Source organism: Amborella trichopoda, chromosome 8 (genome assembly GCF_054954075.1).
Source record: "Amborella trichopoda isolate Santa Cruz 75 chromosome 8, AtrichopodaSantaCruz75HAP2 v2.0, whole genome shotgun sequence".
Taxonomy (NCBI): Eukaryota; Viridiplantae; Streptophyta; class Magnoliopsida; order Amborellales; family Amborellaceae; genus Amborella; species Amborella trichopoda.
In genome coordinates this window covers 2,166,025-2,183,061 of record NC_142343.1, presented here as the reverse complement: position 1 = coordinate 2,183,061, position 17,037 = coordinate 2,166,025, and the positions used below count along the sequence as shown (strand labels likewise).

At 32.6% G+C, this 17,037-nt stretch overlaps 1 protein-coding gene and 1 long non-coding RNA gene across 2 annotated transcripts; both read left to right on the top strand.

Annotated features, from left to right (window-relative positions):
• The first annotated feature begins 24 nt into the window (after positions 1–24).
• On the top strand, positions 25–5,224 carry LOC148780699 (uncharacterized). The gene is made up of 2 exons (XR_016060321.1): positions 25–142; positions 2,622–5,224. It is a non-coding gene; the product is annotated as an uncharacterized LOC148780699 (long non-coding RNA).
• Positions 5,225–10,545: 5,321 nt separating this feature from the next.
• LOC18437833 (elongation factor 1-delta 1) lies at positions 10,546–16,367 on the top strand. The gene is made up of 8 exons (XM_011626419.3): positions 10,546–10,695; positions 12,146–12,256; positions 12,722–12,838; positions 12,956–13,049; positions 13,501–13,621; positions 14,084–14,197; positions 14,939–15,101; positions 16,106–16,367. Coding segments are annotated over exons 2-8 (696 nt in total). The 5' UTR covers positions 10,546–10,695; positions 12,146–12,170; the 3' UTR covers positions 16,107–16,367.
• Positions 16,368–17,037: the final 670 nt, after the last annotated feature.

Here is a 17,037-nt window from a genome sequence, read left to right as displayed (position 1 = left end):
CACTCTAGCTATCTATATGTGTGGACCGGATGCTTTCCCTTTTCGAAGTAAAGTGGGGAAGAAAAAGAGGTCTTACTCTTGAATAACTAGACCCATATCAAACAATGTCATTTCCTAATCACTAGTGAGCGAGGAAAGAAAGGTAGCTTTTCCTACTATTTTCTTTATTTATGATACAAACATCTTTCTTTTAGAACAAATTTATATAGGGTCTAAACAATCAAATTAGAGAGCATCTCAAAAATCTCACTGTAAGAGGTTGTTTGATGCCTAAATATCTTCAAATTGATCATCTCGACATCAAAATGCTTGGACATGAGAAAAAAATGGATTTCAACTTTTGAAGATAGTGCATCTTGTAATGTATTATTTGGACCATCAATTTTCTTAAAAATGTTTTCATCTATATCATAAAATTTATATTTTTTTATGTAGAAAATAATAAATTTCCATAAAAATGAAGATAGTGGTTTCCTTATCCAATTTCAAAAGCACCAAATTTAAAATAAGAGAAAAGTGCACATATATCCATTATTTTAATATTATTATTACAATTTCACCTAAAATTTATACTTATTACATTCAAAATTTTGAAAACTACATGTATACTCATTCTTAGGACCCCCAAAGTTTTATTCAAAATTGCCTTGTTTTTTTATCTTCACGATCTAAAAAAAAACAATCAGAATTTTAAGGTACGAAATTGCCCTATTTTCGGATCTTTATGATCCAAAATAATAATAATAAGAATAAAATCAGACCTTCAAAGTTTGGAAAACATTCGGACTCCGAAATGGCAGATTTTGTATTTTGTAATATTTGGATTTTAAAAATTCAAAAAATTAAAAAATAATGGATTTTGAAAATCCAAAAATTCAATCATACTTAGTTTTTGCAAAACTAAATTTCGGATCTAGAGAATCTGAAAAATGTTGACAAAATATTGTCATAACGGATATAAAATTGTTGGGTTTATGTGGCCTTTAAAGGCCTTATGAGTGATTGTAAAATGAAATGATATAGTGGAACATGAACTCAGTGGGAGTGTGGTTTCTCGTATACCATACTCAGCAAACGATGGTTTGCTGATACCGATCTGTGCTTAACTATATAAGCCAGTCGGTTGGGAAAAACCTATGCTACCTGGGCATGAAGAACAAACTGATGATGGTTTATAGGTTAGCCCTTGATGAGATCAGAGAACATGCCCAGATGAGTGAGCTGAGGGACTGTGTGACCTTTGTGTGTGATGGTGACCTACACATATAGGGGCCAAAACCTCATCAATGTACCATCACACAGCATGCATATTGATAGATCGTTAGGGAGCCATAAATCCACCTTTTAGGGTGAAGCGTATGCATGTGCGAGAGATACCCCTATGCACCATAGAGTTGTGGTCGCATAAGGTCTTAGTGACCTTGACTTGTCTCTAAGGGAGGACCTGTAATCCACATATTGGGATTGCGACCCCTTGGCTCATCCGTCAAACTTTGGTGACCTGTTAATGAGCCCCTGTTTGGACTGTGGGTTATGGGAAACACTGGGGCGGTTCGATTAGGGAAGTGTAGTCTGTAGTCCACAGTTGAAGGTGGAGTGCCTTATGATTGCAGATTAAATTCCTTAACCATATGGATCCATTTCCCATCAAGTTAATTTAATTATATTTAATTAATGATATAAATTATTTTAGAATTATTATTTGAATTTTTATGAGTCATTTGATATTTTTTATAATTTTTTTTGGACTTATAAAAATGAAGATATTGATTTTACAAAATTATAAAATTCAAATAATATTTTAGATTTTTTTTTTATAATTTAAAATTATATAAAATATCATAAAGGGGCCAATAGTATACATGGGCCCGCCATATGTTAAGTGGGTGGGGCCAACATGTGCCACACATGGGTGGCACGCCCCACCCCTTAGATTTTTTCTTGAAGTTTAAGTTATTTCATGTTTTTATAATATTATGTTATGGCATGTTGTTAAATAAAATATGGAATATATTTGATCGTATATTAACCAAATATTGAAAGTATATATTGACTTGATATATCTTTGGAATATTTTGTGAAAGATTACGAAATACATAATATTTTAATTATATTTAATTTATCTAATTTCTATTGATGGGAAAATGGTTAAGGAAAGGGAGATAATGGTTTATGTATCTTCCATAATGTTGATGGCCTATCTATGGAATGGATGGCTCAGATCTCTCACCCCATAAGTCACCATTGATCGACGGTCTATGTTCAATCTCATAATAAGAGGCAAGCCAAAAAAACCCTAATCTTGTTCAAACCTATAAAAAAGGGATTGTCTCTACCCAAATTCTCTACACCTTACCTTTCTATATATCTCTTAAGAAAGTTTCTCTCTCTCATGTTTGATATATCTCCCACATTGTGAAATAACCTAAAGGTTTAGGTTATGAAGTTATTCTTTCTCATATCTCTCAAATATGGATTTATGGCTAAGGGTTTCAGGGTTTAGCAAAAAAAGAATCCATCTCTCTCAAATTAGGTTGCTAAGAGAATTTACATAGGGTTTGAGTTTGTGATTAAAGGGGTTCATATTCCATTTGTGTGACTTGGCCAATTTGCTTTTTCAGTTCGAGATTGAAGCTAGATCGTTGATCCAACGCCATCGGATTGTGGTGACTCGGTATGGGGTGTAATAAACCCGATCGACATAATCTCCGGCACTATTCTTTTTGTTTCTTGCAATCTTATATTTTATTCTCAAGCATAATGCATAGTTGTTTCAATGGCATAAAGTTGTTAAGATCTTGGTTTTATTGTTATGTTGATTTTATTTTGAAATTTTTCTTATTATAATAAAGACCACATGTAAGTGATCTTTTGCCAAAAGAAAGGGGTGAATAAAAAAATAAAAAAATTGTATTCCCCGGTAAAATATTATATAGGTATTTCTTTCATTGGTATCATAGCTATTGATGCTTGATACCAATAGTTATCTTTTCTCTTTATTGAGTTTAGATCAAGCTTGGGAATGAGACATAAGAAAATCAATGACCTTTGTGGTCAAAAAATATACCCACGGTTAATAATTATTTAAATATTCCAACACTGAAAAGGCATTCTGCATAATGAGTATTCTGGGCTATTTTGGAGTAGTTATATGAAAAATATAATGATGTATTTTTCTATTACATACTTTAGTGATATTTTGTATCTTTAATAGTAGGATTTACCTGCAAAATTTCAATGCGATATCCTATAAGAATTGAGAGTTATGGATTCAATAATGAAGGGTGTCAGTTCTGACCATGCAAAATTCAATAATTGTCCATTGAGTTCTATGATTTTTCTTACCAATCATATGATTTTATTTCTAGCGGAAATTAGATATTGACTCATAAAATTGAATATACTTTCAAACAAAAAAAGTTTCATCAAGAAAGTCCTTATGGTTTGAAAATATATGATCAATTTATTGAATGATGCACAAGTATTTTTTTCTGCAACGAAAATTATTTTCATGACTTGGAAGTTAAGATTTAATTTATATTCATAACATAATGATTTATGGTTCACACTAAGTTTTTAGATTTTCATTCTGAGTATAATTTGTAATAAAATTTATTTGAGAGATAAATATCTATGGGAAGAGAAGAATAACACTTTTGGATTGAAGAGATGTCATCCTGAATTTTCTGTAATTTGGTATGTCATTCATTGAAGATATCAATAACTATATTTATCAAGCCTACTTAACAGAGTAATATAAGGCTTGTGAAAATATATGTGTTACTATTATGTGTCTAATTTCAAACAAATTTGGTTTGAATGGAAAACTCCATTATGGTAGAGAGAAAATATAATTTTACTAGATAGTATGTTTTATTTTGTGACGTGAATGTCACTTATTTATTTATAAGAAGAAAAGTATTATTTGGGATGCAAACTTTGATGTCGTGATTTGGTTTTAAGTCTAGTTTTCAACACAAAATATTTCAAGAATAAATTATTTGAGGATTGAGAGAAACAAAGTTTTTATTGAGAGGTACTCAACTTGATTTTCAACCGAAAAAATTGCATTGTGATTTAAATGTCACTAAAATGAATATTCACTAAATGGTACGATTTAGGGATAGAACTGAGCATTATTATATATATATATATTTTTAATCTATTTCAATACTCAAATAGATTCGAATATTAACTCCTTATGAGTTGAGAGATATCATATTTTTATCATGGGATGCTCAAGTTCTATTATGTAGTAAATTAAAAAGATGTGGAATGTTAAGACACAACTTTGGATTCCTAATTATGAAGACCTTTTTTATGGCTCATTTACAAAGGTTTTATAGTGTGTTATGAGTATGACTTATTATAATAAAAATTCAGAGAGATAATATAGAATTGACAATATATGACACTTTATGTGAAGAGTATTCGATCTGGGAATAGAAGAAAGAAGAATAAAAACAATACCTATAAAAACATATTGATTTCTTCGAAATGAAGAGATATATAGAGAGACTTGGTGGTAGCATAAAAAAACTAAAGATCGGTGGGAAAATCGAAATTGTGATATTTGAAATAATGGGATGAAGAAGATATTTTTTTCACGGTATAAAACATGATAATCCAAGTACTGAAGAGATTGACACTTCGTGACATGTGAAACCAATGACCAATATATTATCCATCAGTTGTGTGCACTTCCAATATCACAAAAGCTTACCAAACAAGTAAAAACGATGAATAAAAAAAGCCCAAGTACCACACTACATGGTTTTAAGGTATGAAATCTATCCTACATTATATGGTAAGGTCATATAGGGAAAGGTCACATATGAAAGATGATTCAATAACTTTGTTTAATGTGCTTTGATTATATTTTAGCTAATTATTTTATGAATATGTATGGAATATATGGACATTAAGTGATAAGTGCTAACAAATTTGAAAGTATCGGTTTTGAATACCTTGTGTTTCAGTGCCTCATTATGCTTGAGTATGAACTACTTAAAGTAGTGATACACATAGAGATGTGATTTGATCAAAGGCTTTGAGTGTTAAGGATGAAACACGAGAGATGTGTGTGGCTCATTCAAATATGTAAGCACAAATGGAGCGTTAAGATAGAACGTGGTCTTGGTGACCATTCTCTCAATAATGTCTATAATATGATGTGTTGCATGTGATGATGATCTATTGATAAATTTTCCATAATTGTCAAAAAGGAAGTATTTTGCCAAGGCTTTAATAGACATTATTTAATCGTGCTTTAGTTTGGATAAAATTGTAAGATGGTATATATGATTTGTTTTTGTGACCATGAACTTGACTTAGTAGGAAATTAAAGGTAAATGCGGTAAAATGATTTATGAATGCTAAGCATGTATTTTATAATTAAATTGGATGATTTGAGAAAAAACTAAGTCTACGAATATGGTTTTGAGAAAACCATATAGTCTTGAAAGGTCCATTAAATATTTATGAAAATTATTTTAAATTATCATACTATTATATAACTATTACTTGTGAATGCATATATATATATACCAAGTCAAATTTTTTTGTTTTAAAAATAAAAACATTATGTCTTGAAAGTATTTATAAAAGTGGGAGAAAAACTATCATGCAATTTTTTTTAAAAAAATATCTATATGCTTTGACCAGTGTTTATAGTTATTTAGAATCCTCAATTACCTATAATTTTGAACCAAAGGGAATGCTGTAGGAATGCCATCATGCTGGGCTTCCCTGACACATATTGTGTTGATTAGATGACTTGGTTTTTATGAATTTACTACCAAGATGTCTAGTGTGGTTGAACCTTTGTGGTTCATGAAGTTTTTTGCATATTGTGAAACCAACGGGTATTGAATTACACATTGCATGAGACTTTATATGCTACCTCATGATATATGCATAAGAATACTGAGAATGTATATATTGTATGTGCAATAATTGAGTGGGAGCTACTACAGTCCCACGTTTTTTTAGCTAATTGGATATTCAAATATACAAGTGCAAGTTATCTCACAGATCCAGACGATGCGAAGTCTACATCTGGATATGTGTTCATGCTTGGAGGGGGTGCAGTTTCTTAGAAATCAAATAAATAGGATGTGACGAAATTGTCCACCATGAAAGTAGAGTACGTGACGTGCTATTTGGTGATCGAGAAGGCCGTATGGATTAAGAAATTCATTAATCGACTTGACTTTTACCTAGTACGTTGTGAGGCAGTAAGAATTTTATGCGACAGCACGTTGACAATATACATGTCAAAGGAGCCACGATTCTATGAGAATTCCAAGCATATAAAACCATGTTTTTTATCACCTGATGAATGATGTGAGATTGAGAAAGATCGAAATCCAAATAAACTAAATGTTACAGTGGGAGCACGTGCTAGTATCTGACATGTCAAATAAAACAACATTCTATAATGTTGTTCACCCATGGAATCCAAATGTTTGGTACTGGTTGTATGGCTAAAAAATGACGCAACATATTTGAATAACTCTTTTGAACCCATTAACATATGACCCTATGCGATGAGCGTATGTGATGGTCTTTACGACAACAGGTCCATGATTCACGATACGATGTGGAAGATGAACTACGACGGATGAGATCCGAGCAGCAAAGAAAAAAATGTGTTGCTTCTATAAATCTTTTTGTGAAAGGGTTGATAGCAATGATTAATGTATTGAAAGAATAAGTAAAAACGCTTGAGAGATATTGTAATTTTGAGAGAGAGATGCGAATAAGAGAAAGTGAGAAAGATAGAATATAAGGTACTCAAAGGCCAAGTGGGAGATATTGGGTTTATGTGGCCTCTGAAGGCCTTATAAGTGATTGTAAAATAAAATGATATAGTGGAACATGAACTCTGTATGAGTGTGGTCTCTCGTGGACCATACTAAGAAAACGATGATTTGCTGATATCGATATGTGCTTAACAATCTAGGCCAGTTAGTTGGAAAAAACCTATGTTACCTGGGCATGAAGAACAAATCGATTAGGGTTTATGGGTTAGCCCTGATGAAGTCGGAGAACATGCCCGGATGAGTGAGCTGTGGGACTGTATGACCCTTGTGTGTGATGGTGGCCTCCAGAGACAAGGGCCAAAACCTCATCCATGTTGGCATGCATATCTATAGATCTTTGGGAAAAGCCATAAATCCACCTTTTAGGATGAAACGTATGTATGTGCGAGAGATACCCCTATGTGTCATAGAGCTATGGTGGCATAAGGTCTTGGTGACTTTGACTTGTTTCTAAGGGAAGACCTGTAATCCACAGACTGGGATTGTGACCCCTTGGCTCATCCGCCAGACTTTGGTGACTCGCTAATGAGCCCCTGCGTGGACTGTGTGTCATGGGAAACACTGGGGAGGTTCGATAAAGTAAGTGTGGTTTGTAATTCACAGTTGAAGGTGGAGTACCCCATGATTGCAGATTAAATTTCTTAACCATGTGGATCAATTTCCCATCAAGTTAATTTAATTATGCTTGTTTTATGATATAAATAATGTTAGAAATATTATTTGAATTTTTATGAGTCATTTGATATTTTAATAATAATTTTTTTGTGGACTTATAAAAATGAAGATATTGATTTTACAAAATTATAAAATTCAAATAATATTTTATATATTTTTTGATAATTTAAAATTATATAAAATATCATGGAGGGGCCCATAGTGCATATAGGCCCACCATGTATCTAGTGGGTGTGGCCCACATGTACCACACATGGGTGGCATGCCCCACCCATTGGATTCTTTCTTAGAGTTTAAGTTATTTCATGTTTTGGTAATATTATGTTATTGCACGTAGTTAAATAAGATATGAAATATTTTGACCATATATTGAAAATGTTTATTGACTTGATATATCTTTGGAATATTTTGTGAAAGATTATGGAATACATAATATTTTAATTATAGTTAATTTATCTAATTTATGTTGATAGAAAAATGGTTAAGGAAAGGGGGATAATGGTATATGCACATTCCATAATGTTGATGGCCCTTCTATAGAATGGATGGCTCAGATCTCTCACCCCATAAATCACCATTGATCGACAGTATATGTTCAATATCACAAAAAGAGACAAGCCAAATAAAATCCTAGTAAACCCTATCTCTACCCAAAATCTCTACACCTTATCTTTCTATCTCTCTCTTAAGAAAGTTTATCTCTCTCATGTTTGATCTCTCTCTTCCACATTGTGAAAGAACCTAAGGGTTTAGGTTATGGAATTATTCTCTCTCATATCTCTCAAATATGGATTTATGGCTAAGGGTTTAGGGTTTAGCAAAAAGAGAATCCGCCTCTCTCAAACTAGGTTGCTAAGAGAATGCATCTAGGGTTTGAGTTTGTGATCAAAGGGGTTCATGTTCCATTGGCGTGGCTTGGCCGAAATTTGCTTTTTCGGTTGAAATTGAATCTAGACCGTTGATCCCGCGCCATCGGATGGTGGTGACTCGGTGTGGGCTGTAATAACCCCGGTCGAGGTAATATCCGGCACTCTACCTTTTGTTTCTTGCAATCTTATACTTTATTCTCAAGCATAGTGCATAGTTATTTCAATAGCATCAAGTTGTTAAGATATTGGTTTTATTGTTGTGGATTTTATTTTGAAATTTATCTTATTATAATAAAGACTACATGTAAGTGATCTTTTGCCAAAAGAAAGGGGTGAAGAACAAATAAACATGCATTCCCCGGTAAAAGATCACATAGGTCTTTCTTTAAAAAATGAGGAGAGTAGTAATAATAGAAAAATTTAGGTGAAATTGTAATAACACTTAAAATAATAGATATAAGTTGATTTTTCTTTAAAACAATAAAAAATAATAAAGGTGAGATTTATACAAGGTATCAACCTTATACTATTTAAAAAGGAGGACCTCAAAACCTTGCTGAAAGTTTCGGTGCCACAAAGTCAATGATATGAAAATCTATTGTTTCCATTAATTATGAAATTTAAAGTTCCATAAATTGTGTCGATCCAACAAATCTATACACATTTGAAAATCTTGAAAATAGACGATTCAGATAAGATGTTAAAAGTCTAACTATTTGTAATACTAGAAATCACATTTTTTTCATGTCTATGTTTTTTGAGATCAAAATGATTGATTTGAGGGGTTTCCAGTATAAAAACAACCTTCTCTAACGGAATTTTTAGATGAACCTTGCTTGTACATATAAGGTCAACTCCTCATATAAACTTTTTTCAAATAAAAAAGTTATATAGTAATTACAGAAGGCCCTGAAGTCTCATATTTGGAAGTCACGTGCCCTATATTCTCTTTGAGGTAGAGATCAAACCTGTAAGATCCAACGGCCATTGAAGAGATGTTTCGGGTTTAGTTATTAGCTCTCTCTCTCCTATTCTCCTTCTTCTTTGCATCATTATATTCATGGCTAAGAGGGTAATTTGATACAATCTATCAATTTCTCATGGAAAAAGTTTATATAGAGCCGAGCTCAAAATAATCAAATAAGAGCCCACCTCAAAAATTTCATTGGAAGAGGGTTGTTTTGATGCCCAAATATCCCTAAATCGATTCTATCAACATCAAGATGTATGAACATAATAAAAAAATAGATTTCAAGTTTTGTAATGCATTTTTATACTGTCAATTTTCAATATTTCATAGGTCTGCTCGATCTACACTATTTTGAAGCTTTAAAGTTTATAATTAAAAATGAAAAAATATTTTAAAGCTATAACAAATATTCTAAGTATTGAAACCATGTTTCTCTGACACTATTTAAAGGTGCCCTTTATTTCGATTGTTTAAAGCCTCGGCTCTATACAAACGTCTCCCATTTCTTAGGAAAATTGTTTCATGTGGGTTGGACCGCATGACTACATATGCGATACAAAAAGTGTAAAGCATAAGATGAATGCGTGCAGGTATTCCAACTGAAAAAATGGAAACTAAAACTAACAGTTCAAATATTTTCTTACTAGAATTATTATTTATAGTTTTTAAATTTATTTATTTATTCATATTTATGATCTCCACGTTAAAGATTACATGCATGTAAAAATTAAGTGAAAAATTCCATCCAAAAAATAGATTTATTAAGAGGCCTACATTTCTATACATTCCGGCTTGGCCCCATATAAGCAAGGTCTCATTTCTTATTGTTGTCAATCGATTGTGTTTCTTGCAAGAAATTCCAACCCCCCCCCCAAAGGAGAATCGTTTCATACGGGCTGGACCGTCTAACTACATATGCGGTTCAAAAAGTGTAAAATGCAAGTAGGTGTTCCATATAAAAACAATAGAAATTAATGGTTCAAATGTTTTATAATTATAATTATTATTTATAGTTTTCAAATTTTACTTATTTTTACACATTCATGATCTCCATGTTAGAAATTACATATCCTTAAAAATTAAATCAAAAAATCCATCTAAAAAATAGACTTATTAATAAGCCCGCATTTCTACGTATGCAGGCTTGGCCGCATAGAATCCGGGTCCCCCAAATAACCGCGCTTCTTGTCATTTCGTAAAACTTCAGGGGCATTTTTTTATTTTCTTGAAAACCCTAGACACTATAAGTTCCGGCCCGAGCTTCATTTTGCTAAGCTTTGCTTTCCCTCCGTTAAAATTCCCCTCCTCTCTGTGAAAGGAAATTCAATCTCCTCTGTGTTTTCTGTACTCCATTACAGTAAGTATTCGTGCTCTTTCTGCTTTTTTTCTTTCAATAATATTTTTCTGCAATATTTATTTTTTAGTAAAATATTTGCGTTCTTTGTTTGGGTTTTCTTTCAATATTGTTTTTCTGCAATATTTATTTTTTAGTGAAATCTTTACCTCCTTTGTTTCTGATTTGTTCGTTTTCTTTTAAAATCTTGATCTATTTTTATGGATTCATGGAGATATCAATTGTTTTTAGTTAGAGCGTACTCATAAAACTTAACGGTCATTGGTTTCACAAGATTCAGAGAAGGTGATATCTTATGAAAAATTTAGGAGATTTGAGGATGGAAAGTTATTTTGCTGTCAAAGACAGACCTTTGATCTGAAAACCAGAGACTTCCTTGTTTATTTATTTATTTTTTTTTAATTGTTTAAAAAATTGATTGGATTTTTAAACTGTCTATGTGAATTTAGCATTTGAATTTTATGAATTTTTTGGGTTAATCTCATGCATCATATACGTGTTATTGGCTTATTATTATTATTATTATTTTATGCAGATTACAACATATTTAGTTAAAATATGCTGAACTAAATACGATTGCGAAATCAAAATGTTTTATTTTCTCAGAGGCAAAGTTCAAATGAGTTAGAATCCATAATATTTTAAAATCTAGCTATTATGAGTTTTGATTTTCTTTTGGTGATTCATTAGCTGGAAATAGATGGGATTTGCAAGATTTCCCTGAAACTTTCAATTTGAATATAGTTTTGTACTATTTCTGTGCAAGTACCTTTTTAAATTCTGCCCCTATTCGCATGGTTAGTCTTTTCCTGCCTATTTTTTGCAGATTTGATTGAAATCAGAACAGTCTTTGGGCATTTCATATGCCATTAACATTGTCATAAATTTCTGTGACAATGTAATATTGCCAAAGACATGATGGGACTCTGATAAGAATGATTAGTTTCTTCTTCCTGAAAATGTTTCCCTTTTTTATTCTTATAAATTCATGAATTGATCCATTTTTTTATATTTCATGAATTTATTTATAACAGGATATAAAATGTCATTTTTTTTCATAAAATTCCATCAGTGACCCCTGCCCTTGTTATTTGTCAACTCCTTTACCCCCCTTGTCACCAATTTTTTTGGAATTTATAGAAGAAAGTGATACATGGAATTTATTGGTAATAGTTTTTAATAAGGACTATGGTTCTTATTAAAAATACTAATAATTAAATAAAACACCAATAATCTGTCTTTTTGATATAGAGTCAAATAGTGTAAGTTCCTTAAAAGTTGTTTTCCTTTCTCTGTTCATTAGAATTTTGAGTATTTTCCATGATAAAAAAATTGTGTATATTCTATACATTTCCTGCCACAAGTTAAAACTTTGAGAATGTCATGTTAATGCTTATATTGAGTTGGTTGGACATAAGTAAGAAAACTGAATTTTTTCCCTGGATATTTGTAGGAATATTAGGTGCAAAACATTAGCAATGGCAGTCACATTCTACAACCTCAACTCACAGGCTGGTGTCAAGAAGCTGGATGAGTACCTCCTCACACGCAGCTACATCACTGGGTACAGTTTCAAACAAATAAATTGCCTTTTCGGTTAGCTTACTGGAGTATGGAATCTCCCCACGTGCACTGTTGTACCCAACCCTACATTCACACACACACACAGATGCACGTGTACATGCACACTTGCACAACATATATTCCCTCCCTACATGCACATTAATTCACAGTTGCACGGCCATGCATGTGCACAGATTGATCATATGCACTTCCACACCATACTGTCCCTCCCAACCTCCACATCGTATAGGGAGTCAAGGTTTCGAAACCCTCTCTATCCTTCCCCTAATTGAGGGGAGGAGGGAGTGGGGTCCTTGAATGATTACTGTTAATGGAATGATTATAGTTATTGTTATGCATTGTTAATCATGGGTTAGATCTTCACAATTATGTATTTGGATTGTAAAAGAAATAATTTAATGGTTGAGATTTGTTAATAAATTTAACTCGTATTGTGCTGATTCAGGTACCAAGCTTCAAAGGATGATGTTACTGTGTATGGTGCTTTTCAGTCTGCACCCTCTTCTGAGTATGTGAATGTGCTTCGTTGGTACAATCACATTGATGCACTTCTCAAGAGGAGGTTCGTTCTTAAAAACCATTGTTTATTGCTCATCCAAAAGAAAAAAAAAAGAGGGTTTTCCCTTAACATGTATCTGTTTTAGTCTGTTTGAATGTTAATGTGATCTGTTATGTTCAGTGGAGTGACTGCGGAAGGAAAAGGTGTTAGCATTTCTGGATTTTCTCCCCCTTGTGTAGAGGCCCCTGTTTCTCCTCCGGTTACTGATGCCAAGGTTTGTTCTTCCATTACTGAAAGTGGTCGTTTTTTTTTTCTAAGAGTTGTTTTTATTTTTATAGATAGGATTGGTTTTTTGATGGCTTTTTGAAACTTTGAATAATCAGGCATTACAATTTATTAATCAACTGTTTCTGTGAGTTTGAGCTTAAGAAGAGCATTTTTCAATGCGGGGAGAATGTATGCTTGGAAAATTTTAATTGATTCAAATAAAATTGCTAGCTATCGCTAGTTAAATTGTTGTTTTCAATTCATTGTATTTTTTAAAAGCTTAATGGTTTTGTTATGGGATTACTTCTTGGCTTGGGATCTTGGCTGTGGGGGTTTTTGATCATTATAAGGGATATATCCTTTATTTTAAAGGTTAAAACACCTGTACTATGTTCCTTCATTTGTATTTGTAACTACATTCATTTCTTCATATTTGCGTCCAATTTTTGGTGTTTCAGGCTCCGGCTGCTGAAGATGATGATGATGATATTGATCTCTTTGGTGAAGAGACCGAGGAGGAAAAGAAGGCAGCTGAAGAACGTGCAGCTGCTGTCAAGGCATCAGGCAGAAAGAAAGAGAGTGAGTTTTTTGTTTTCCCTTTGTTTTGGTGGATGAAATACCCGTACATTATAGAAAAGTTTTTAAGTTATCTTGTTACTGCGAGCTTGGATACCTATGTAGAGCCCATATAGAATAGGGAAGATAAAGATTCACCACGTCGATTCATTGCTAGGGCCTATGAGAATTCTCATTGGAATATTGAGTCTCTCTCACACACACACACATCTCCTCCCCATTTCTGTTCTTTCTCCCTGATTGATGTCTAGTGTCTACATGAATGTTCTCATTGGGGTATCTGGTATTTCAGTCCCATTTTCCTTGCTCTTGTATTTTAGTTCTTCTAGATTTTTCTTATGGGAGTATCTGGTCTTGCTCAGTCCAATACTTCTTGCTCTCGTATTTTAGTTTTTGTAGATCATCCATGGAACTATCCTCATGATAATGACTCTCTGTCTCATGTTTGTTCATTCTGTTTTATAGGTGGAAAATCTTCAGTTCTTCTTGATGTCAAACCCTGGGATGATGAGACCGACATGAAGAAGCTTGAAGAGGCTGTTAGAAGCGTTCAAATGGAGGGTCTTCATTGGGGAGTTTGTAAGTTTTTCTCTCTACATCCAATGTGGATCCCTTTATGAAGGATTATATTCTTCTTTCTATAGTTAAACTTAAGGGATTGTATACAATCAGACCATTTCCTTTTGGACTCTAAGGTTTCAAAGACTGCAAGCCATTAGGTGTGAAATCCATTGGCTGGGGTGTGTCACCAGTCCTCATAAAGTGAATTTTTTTTCGGACTGCAACCACTGTCAATGTACATCCTTAGCCACCTGATTTCACATCTTATGGTTGGGTTATTGTGACCTTTTTGTACCATAGGCACACAATCTAATCTTATGAAATACAGGATGTTGTACTCTATAATTACACAATATGGTCAAATTTAGGTATTTCAAGGTTTATAACAGTTTTTTATATCATTGAAGTGGCTGATATATTGATTTCAAATTCAAAAAAAGTGGGAGATTGGAACCCTATTATTTATTTTATTTTTTAAAATCGCTTGTTATATATATATATTTCCTTGATTATGTTAATGAATTTGAGAAGGCATCACATTATATCCACTATAAAGTCTGCTATATCTGATATTTTAGAATTATGTTAACCATTCAGTTTCAATATTTAAATATTATTTTCTTTCTCACTTCAAAGCCCATATATCTGCTGACATTGTTGTAGATATGGCTTGGGCCCTACTTCTGCAAACCTTTACACCAGTATTTTTGAAACTTGCTTTTATGTTTACTGAGTGGTTTTATGCAATTGGCAATGCAGCAAAGCTTGTGCCAGTTGGGTATGGCATTAAGAAGCTTCAAATTATGATGACAATTGTGGATGACCTTGTTTCTGTTGATACTCTCATTGAGGAACAGCTTACCTCTGAACCGGCAAACGAGTACATTCAGAGCTGTGATATTGTGGCTTTCAACAAAATCTGGTGAGTTGCTAGTTCATTTACTCTACTGAGTTCTACATTTTTTATAATTTGAGTATGGTGCAAATCTTGGTTTTGGGAATTTGTTAGCAGGACTTCCTAAGTTTTCAAAAGGATTAGGAGCAAAATATGTTTTGCAGTTACCTAGGAAAAAAAACCGTTAAACATTCTCAAAAAAAAAGTTATCTAGGAAAAATTTAGACATGAGGAATTGTTACAAAAATTGAATACATGTGCTGACGAAATAATTGAAGTAGACAGACACTCTCTAGATTTTCTGATTTCTTTGTGTCTTTTAATTTAAGTTTTACAAACTTGATTTCTTTGTGTCTTTTAATTGCTAATGGTTTATACAAATTTTACTTGTATAGTTATACTATACATTTGTACTGGGATGTTAAAAGTTTAGTTTCTTTGAAAAGCACCTTGAAAACCCTATTTTTCTGCTAAGCTAGTGGAGGTTTATTCAGGAACCCCATCAGTTGTATTTCTTTCAATAAATATGTACAGTTGGCCCTAGAGTATACACTATGGTTTATAGTTCATTTGTGTGCTTTGAGTACAAAAGATCATGTCATGAAAGTCTTACTCTAATTTAAGAAATTCTACTATGTGCTACTGGTTTTCATTTTGCTTTCATTTTGACTTTCATATGGACTGTTGAATGGTTTTTCGACTTCCATGAACATTCTTCACTGCTGCAGTTGTGTTCGTTCCAATCACACATTGATTCCTTTGTTCTCTTTTTGTATTCCCTTCCTCTTTCCTACCTTTTCTTTTGCCCTTTTTTTCCTTTTAAATTTTTTATTCCCCGAGTTTTAGTTTATAAATGTTCACGAGTGTTATCATACTTTACCAATTAATAAATTCAAACTATAGACGCAATATTTTTTTTCTTGGGAACTCATCATTTGCATTAGATTTACAACTCAATTGTGATATATTTGATTGATCTGAGTTTTTTTTTGGGAGCTTCTAATGATCCCTTTGGTATACCCTTTTTGCAGAGGCAACAAACAATTAAGAGTTATGCAACTCTTCTTTTTGAAGGATGGCATCTTTGATGTTTCAGTTGACATATTCTCATCAAGGTTTGGTGTGGCGTGTAGGGATTAAATCATATTTACTGAGTCATTGTGTTAATCAATCTCTCTTGAATCGGTACTTCGAGTTTTAGAAAAATGATTTAATCCATTTTTCGTAAAAATTGGTACAATCTGTTTTATATATTTTATTTTCACAAACCTATATGGTGGTGTTCCTTACAAATGCGTTGCCTTGTGAGAACTTTTAACTTTTTTTATTTCACAACACACCAGGCGGTACTTGGGAACATAGTTTTGTTGTGAGGACAGGACCAGATCAATTGATCCAGCTCCAACTAGGGCTTAGGCGGGCAATAATCATATTTGACTGAAAATGCATGATCTAGATAATGTGTTTCAAGATGCATTATTTGTGAAGTTTGAAATTATTATTATTATTTATGTCAAATCTATAATCCTCTAGGTCAAGAGGATGAAATTAGGGTTTTTCCTGCGTCTGAAAAACCTTTTCTAACAAAAAGGGGGTTGAATATGGAAATTTGGAAGAATATATGTGGTATGTATGAGACCGATCCATCGGAAGGATACACATGCAGAGTTGGTGCTGGAAACCCTTATGATGGCTTAAAAATATATTCACATCTAATTATAAAATTTTTAAGTTCTGAAAATTGCTTGGGTAAAGCAAATATATACACAATTTTTGGAAATCAATTGTTTAGACGCTTTGTTACAATATGTATTGTTTTTTAGACTTGAAATTTTTATTTTTAATTCTATATTTCTCAAGTTTGAGATGATAAATTATAGGATTTTTCGATATCAGAACAACTTTTTTTAGATGGAGTTTTACGTGCACTTTACCTCTAGAGTATAAGATTGTCACCTTGTAT